We start from the raw sequence: 5,770 nt of genomic DNA, 5'->3' as shown, positions 1-5,770 counted from the left end.
TTAAGGGGGCTGTGGTGGTGCAGACATTGGGACTAAAAAGCAGAAGCCCACAGTCCAAGAGTAAGAGCACCTTTTCCCAAGTTACTCCAATTGGTCCTCACAAGCAGTGCCTCACCCCATGTATTTAAGTTATACTTTAGTTTAGATTTGCCACTATCAATATCACCATGACGCCCATTGACTTCTCCAGATTAATTTAAATAGCAGCATTTTTTTCCTTTTTCTTTTTGACTCATCAGACAAACATGAGCAGCACTTAAGATAAGATAAGATAAGATATTCCTTTATTGTCCCACATGGGGAAATTTCATTGGTGCAACGCAGGTAGATACAGAGGTAGATACAGAAGAACAGATCACTTATAGGAAGTCTGAAAAACACTTTCAGTAGAAGATCTCCTATAAATAAATAAAAACTCCCATAGACAAAAAAATAAATAAATACCATTGCATGTGATCCCGACAGTAATTGCACATGAATATGTGTCACGACAGCACATAGATTGCACATGAATTTCACAGTAATTGCACATGAATTGCACATGAATTCCAACAGCAATTGCACATATGACAGAATTGCACATCAGTATTAGGTTAGGTCAGTATTGCGACGGGATAACGTGACGATCTCCGGGTAAGACGACTGTTCTCCGCAGTTTCATGAGTTCCTCCTTTGTGGAAACGCGGTACGGCGCCGGCCGGGGGGCGGGGCCGGAGCCGGGGGGCGGGGCCGGAGCCAAGACACATCGTAACGACACGACGAAAACACTCAATCCAGCCGAATAAAGTCAAAACAAGTTAATTTAAAGCGATTCCAGTGCGTGTCCCGATCGTTCGTGAAGTTCCTCTTTCATATAAACGTGTACCGACGACACGCCGTACTTTAGCGCGGCCGGAGGGCGCGGGGGGGCTGGTGGGCTCGCTCGGAGCTAGCTCACGTCACAACAACACAACGAACGCAACGAAAAACGCTCAAATCCAGCCGAAAAAAGTCAAAAACAGTTGAATTAAAAAAATATTCCAGCGCGTGTCCCTATCGTACAGTAAAATAGAAAAAATATACTAACTATATTTACAAAATATAGGAGATAAAGCACAATAAGTGTGAGAAAGAAGAGAGAGCGTTTACACCGGGCTGCCAGCTGTACCAGCGCCTTATGACGTATTATTCCCCTTTCATCTTAAAGTGTGATAAATTGACGAAAGATTGGGCCCACTGTTCTGCAAAAGCATGTTCCAAAAACATAAATTGTGCACTGTCGCTGTGAAAATATGCTGAAAGCCATCTGTACAAAAGGCCCCTGTGTTCCTGTGTTCTTGTAGTTCCTGGGGCGGCCACTAGAGGCACTCCAGTGCCGCAGGGTGCTTTATGACATCACTGCACCTCCAGTGCCCTCTCCTTTGTTCTTCCTTGGCTTTGTGACACAACATAGCTGCTACATTCCGGCTTTGTTCCTGGCAGGGTATATAAGAGGGTAATATGTACTGTAATGGTCGTCGTCTTCTGTATCTACCTGTGAACCTGAATAAATCTACCACCAGCAGCTCGTCTCTTCTCGTCTTTCCGATCCTCATTCCTGGCCTCCAGTAGTGCTCTGACCGGCGCTCTCGGGCAATGACTTCCACGAACCAGAACCAGCACCCTACAGTCCACCCAGTCCGGAGTTACCTCTCCAACACCATCTCCAAAGGCAAGTGTGTCTTCTCCTTGATACGCCATATTTAGCCAAGGGGGGGGCGCGCCAGAAAAGGTTTGAGAAGCTCTGGTAGTAGCTGCGTGTGGGTGTAATTCTGCCGTGTGCCGCAGGGGGCGGTGTAGCTCAGCCTCAGAGCAGAGGAGGGAGGGGCTCAGCGGAAGTGGTGGCGCACTGACGTGTCAAAACAACAACGCCATTTTCCCCAACAAGGAAACGCCTTAACGACTCAACAAACAGCTCCAGCACTTTGTAAGATACTTTTACCTCATTTGACTGTGGATCTACGCGTCAAAGAGCATTACCTAACGCCATCCGCTTGTTGTGAAACGCGTGTGTATATTTATCGAATGACATTACGAAAATAAGTTGTCAAAACATGGTATAGAGCCGCTCTAGCTAGCTGTGGCTACACGCTAGCTAACTGGGGTGATTAGCCTTATCGATTCAACTTTGGAATGTTTTCAAAATCCGGTTATTGTAGTTCTTGTCGCCTTCAACTGTCATCCTATTTCATTAGATTTGACAGTGCATTTTGCTATACTTTAGGTTCACGCTTAATGTGTTACGTTTTCAGCCGTGGCGTTATAATTCATCTCTTCTGTGTTTTAATTGTCTGATAACTCGTTAAACCTCTGCCGTGTGTTCAGACTGGTTCCCGGGACCGTCGCCATGGGGAACATTTTCACTTCACTCTTCAGCATGTTCGGGAAGAAGGAGATGAGGATCCTGATGGTGGGACTGGACGCTGCCGGGAAGACCACCATTCTGTACAAGCTCAAACTGGGAGAAATTGTCACAACGATTCCCACAATTGGTGTGTCTCCGTGTTTGTGTCTTTGGGGCCGAACGTGTGTCGTGTTTAAACCGTCTAAACTGTGTGTGTGTCTTTCAGGTTTTAACGTGGAGACGGTGGAGTACAAGAACATCAGCTTCACGGTGTGGGATGTTGGTGGGCAGGACAAAATCAGGCCATTGTGGCGTCATTATTTCCAAAACACACAAGGTGAACGGGTTCGCCTGTCTTTGTTTCAATGGTCAAACGGTGGGGAGTAAAATAACGAAATGTTGATAATATTGTGATGTTTTAAAATTTCAATATTGAGTAAATTTATGGTAAAAAAAAAGAAGAGAAATTGTTAACTTTCAAATGAGGGAGTATCATTTATTTTTCTGTATTAGTTTGAGAGAAATTGCACATTTGTCTGATAATTAAGCTTGTTTTTAACAAGTTTCAGTTCAATTAAAATCGCCTGAAAATTGTTATTACAGTACACACCAAAAATCCTGATAAGGGCAAAGTTAATGGATTAATCACATGAATTGATTATAGTAATAGTTGTCAAAGAATTCACTAATTGAATAATCATTAACGCCAAAACATTCCACGATTTGAGAGAAGAGGTTTTATTTCTCAGACAGAGCAAGAATCACAAAAATGACATAGGAAATGTGTAAAAAATGTTGTTTTGGATGTAAACACTCAACCAGGATGTCCTCAGTTCAGCTCTTTTCGGGTAAATCAAAATCTCACATTCACTGGCCTTTCGCGTTCGGAATAACTAATCAATTAATCGAAAGAATAATCACTAGACTCATCGATTACCAAAATAATCGTTAGTTGCAGCCCTAAATGAGGTGGTGTCAATATCGCCCACCCCTATGTTCAAACCTTTTAAAACCTTTTTCAAACCTTTTCGTTCAAACCTTTTAAAACCTATAATAGTCTGTTTGCTCTGTTTCCAGGCCTGATCTTTGTTGTGGACAGTAATGACAAAGAGCGGTGCACGGAGGCGCGGGAGGAGCTCATGAGGATGTTGGCCGAAGATGAACTGCGGAACGCTGTGCTGCTGGTGTTTGCCAACAAACAGGTGAGTTTGGACATCAGACTGGACACAAAGCTCTCTAATGCCAAGTCAAACAGTTTCTGTTTAGAACAACTGTATCATTTACATTTGTAAAGTAGTAGGTTCTAATGAGAGCCCCATATGAAAAAGGGCTGCACACCACATAGATTAACATCACATACAACTAATGATGTGTCCATTCCTAATGTATAAGTTATATCAATAAATGTGGTACAAGCGCAGGTTTAAAGTGAAATAAATGTATGTTTCTATCTCAGAATGGTAGATAAGAAAACAAACAGTTTAACTTTGAAGTCCAGTAGTGTTGCCTCAAGTACAATTGTTGTATCTGAAAATGACATCTCAAACTGTCTCGTAGGATCTTCCAAACGCCATGAATGCTGCTGAGCTGACGGAGAAACTGAGCCTGCACTCTCTACGCAACAGAAACTGGTACATCCAGGCCACCTGTGCCACCTCCGGAGACGGCCTGTATGAGGGACTGGACTGGCTATCAAACCAGCTCAAAAACAGCAAATAATAGTTCCTCCGCCGTACTACTCCTGTTCTCCACCAAATGTCTTTGTATGTACTCATAAGGTGTTGAAAACCAAGCGACCTTGTCACAGACTGGAAGCTGCCTTGACCTCAAAGCCCTTTTTTAAGAAAACAGACGTGGGGTTAGGATATTCTATTCTTGTAAACTTTATTTTATGGAATTGTAAATAGATTTGGTAACGGGGAAGAGTCTTGCACATAAACTCATTCTACTTCTGTCGCTTTCTTTTTGGTGTAGCCTTTTATTTTAAATCAAAAAGAGGCATTTGGAGAAAAATCACCAGCAGCACCTTGGAGCCCACATTTCAATGCAATCTGATTTTTACAGTGTAGGTATAGAATGAACCGTTCTAGTTAGAATTGTTCACAAACATGACATTATTTACTTTAACAGCATTTCCAAGTCATGATCCAAGATCTCAGGTTGTGTTTTCTTGCCAAGCCTGATTGCTACTTCTCTGTGATGCACTGTGCAGATGCAAAGGAATCGCGACGCTCTTCGTGTTTGTACTAAAAAAGGCTTTATCAAATCAGAATTTTAATCATTGCTATTTTGTTTAGCTTAGAGCCTCTATATATTTAATCTGCATGAAGTTTAGGAATGTCTTAACAGCGTACGAGGCGTGCTTGTTGCAGTCTTCAAACTACAGGCTTTTGCTTAGGTGTGGAAAAAATGTATTTTTGTCTGAATGTTTGAAAACTGTTTATTTTGATCTTATGTCCTGTTTTGCAATGTGAGATAAGGCACTGTAATTGAAGGGACTGGATATTTTATGTAACTGATTTCTGTATTTTCTATGCAATAAAGTTGATTATTGAAAAGCTGTCTTAATTGTGTGTTACATGGTATTAATTTATCTAGTGTTATGTTTGATATTTTACGAAAACCCTGGGCAGCATTTAAAAGAAAATAAAAACTTCAATTGGAATTTGATTTAGGATTAGAATAAACGAAAAAATATTCACTTTTAATTGCAAGAGTGGTATAGTTTCTGCTATTAAACGTAACTATGCAAACTATTTTCTCCCATACTTTTGCTTTCAAGTAAGTTTTAAGTTGTACTGCTGCATAAAAGAGTTTTAGCTTGAATAGAATGCGTATAATAGAAATACTACTTAAAAACTGACTCTAAGCCTGTGTGGCAGCCTCCCCACTGGGCCATACACTCTTTGACCTGGGAAGAAATGTGTCCCCTCGAGGTATCCCGAACGGGCCAATATTTGGGTTAAAGCCGTAATGAGGAGAGCACACCCTTTCCACATTGTATGGAGCTCGCAATTTAGCACGGCATTCTTCTAGCTTGATTAGGCTGCTATGGTTAATGCACCCAGGCCTGTAAAGTATGGCTGCGGAGTGAAGGAGATCTGGGTGTCTCCATTGTCAGCCGTGCGTCCCCTGCTGCTGCCTGTGTGAGGTGCTTTAACGGTAACCAGACTGCTTCTCTCCGCACTCTTCATTCTTGAATGGCTCTTGCTCTTTTTAGTGTACCCCGCAAGTGTCCCGGCAGCAGAATAACCCTCTTTCAGCTCAATTCAGAGCCTTGTGCAAACACTACACTCCATTCTGAGCAGCGGACAGCATTCCAGGGGGATCACAGCGGTGCAGGGTCCGAGCCGGGATGGATGGTCAAGGATTTGATGAGCAGGTTGGGGGGGATAAATAAAAGCAAAG

General features: G+C 42.4%; 1 protein-coding gene across 1 annotated transcript; it reads left to right on the top strand.

The window, feature by feature from the left end:
- The first annotated feature begins 1,803 nt into the window (after positions 1-1,803).
- On the top strand, positions 1,804-4,923 carry arf1 (ADP-ribosylation factor 1). Its single transcript, XM_072441704.1, has 5 exons — positions 1,804-1,945; positions 2,344-2,510; positions 2,589-2,699; positions 3,440-3,564; positions 3,920-4,923. The coding sequence occupies exons 2-5, from the start codon at positions 2,366-2,368 to the stop codon at positions 4,079-4,081; spliced, it is 543 nt and encodes a 180-aa protein (XP_072297805.1). The 5' UTR covers positions 1,804-1,945; positions 2,344-2,365; the 3' UTR covers positions 4,082-4,923.
- The last annotated feature ends 847 nt before the right edge of the window (positions 4,924-5,770 follow it).

The sequence above is a fragment of the Eucyclogobius newberryi genome, unplaced genomic scaffold, assembly GCF_026437365.1.
Source record: "Eucyclogobius newberryi isolate DKJ021-1_F unplaced genomic scaffold, fEucNew1.0.hap1 SCAF_12, whole genome shotgun sequence".
Taxonomy (NCBI): domain Eukaryota; kingdom Metazoa; phylum Chordata; class Actinopteri; order Gobiiformes; family Gobiidae; genus Eucyclogobius; species Eucyclogobius newberryi.
The sequence above is the reverse complement of the archived record's forward strand: the minus strand, read 5'-3'. Positions and strand labels throughout refer to the sequence as shown.

Coding starts and splice junctions, on each gene's coding strand:
- arf1 (XM_072441704.1), top strand. CDS start 2,366: ATGGGGAACATTTTCACTTCACTCTTCAGCATGTTCGGGAAGAAGGAG. Junction 2,511..2,588: donor CACAACGATTCCCACAATTG/GTGTGTCTCCGT, acceptor TGTGTCTTTCAG/GTTTTAACGTGGAGACGGTG. Junction 3,565..3,919: donor TGGTGTTTGCCAACAAACAG/GTGAGTTTGGAC, acceptor ACTGTCTCGTAG/GATCTTCCAAACGCCATGAA.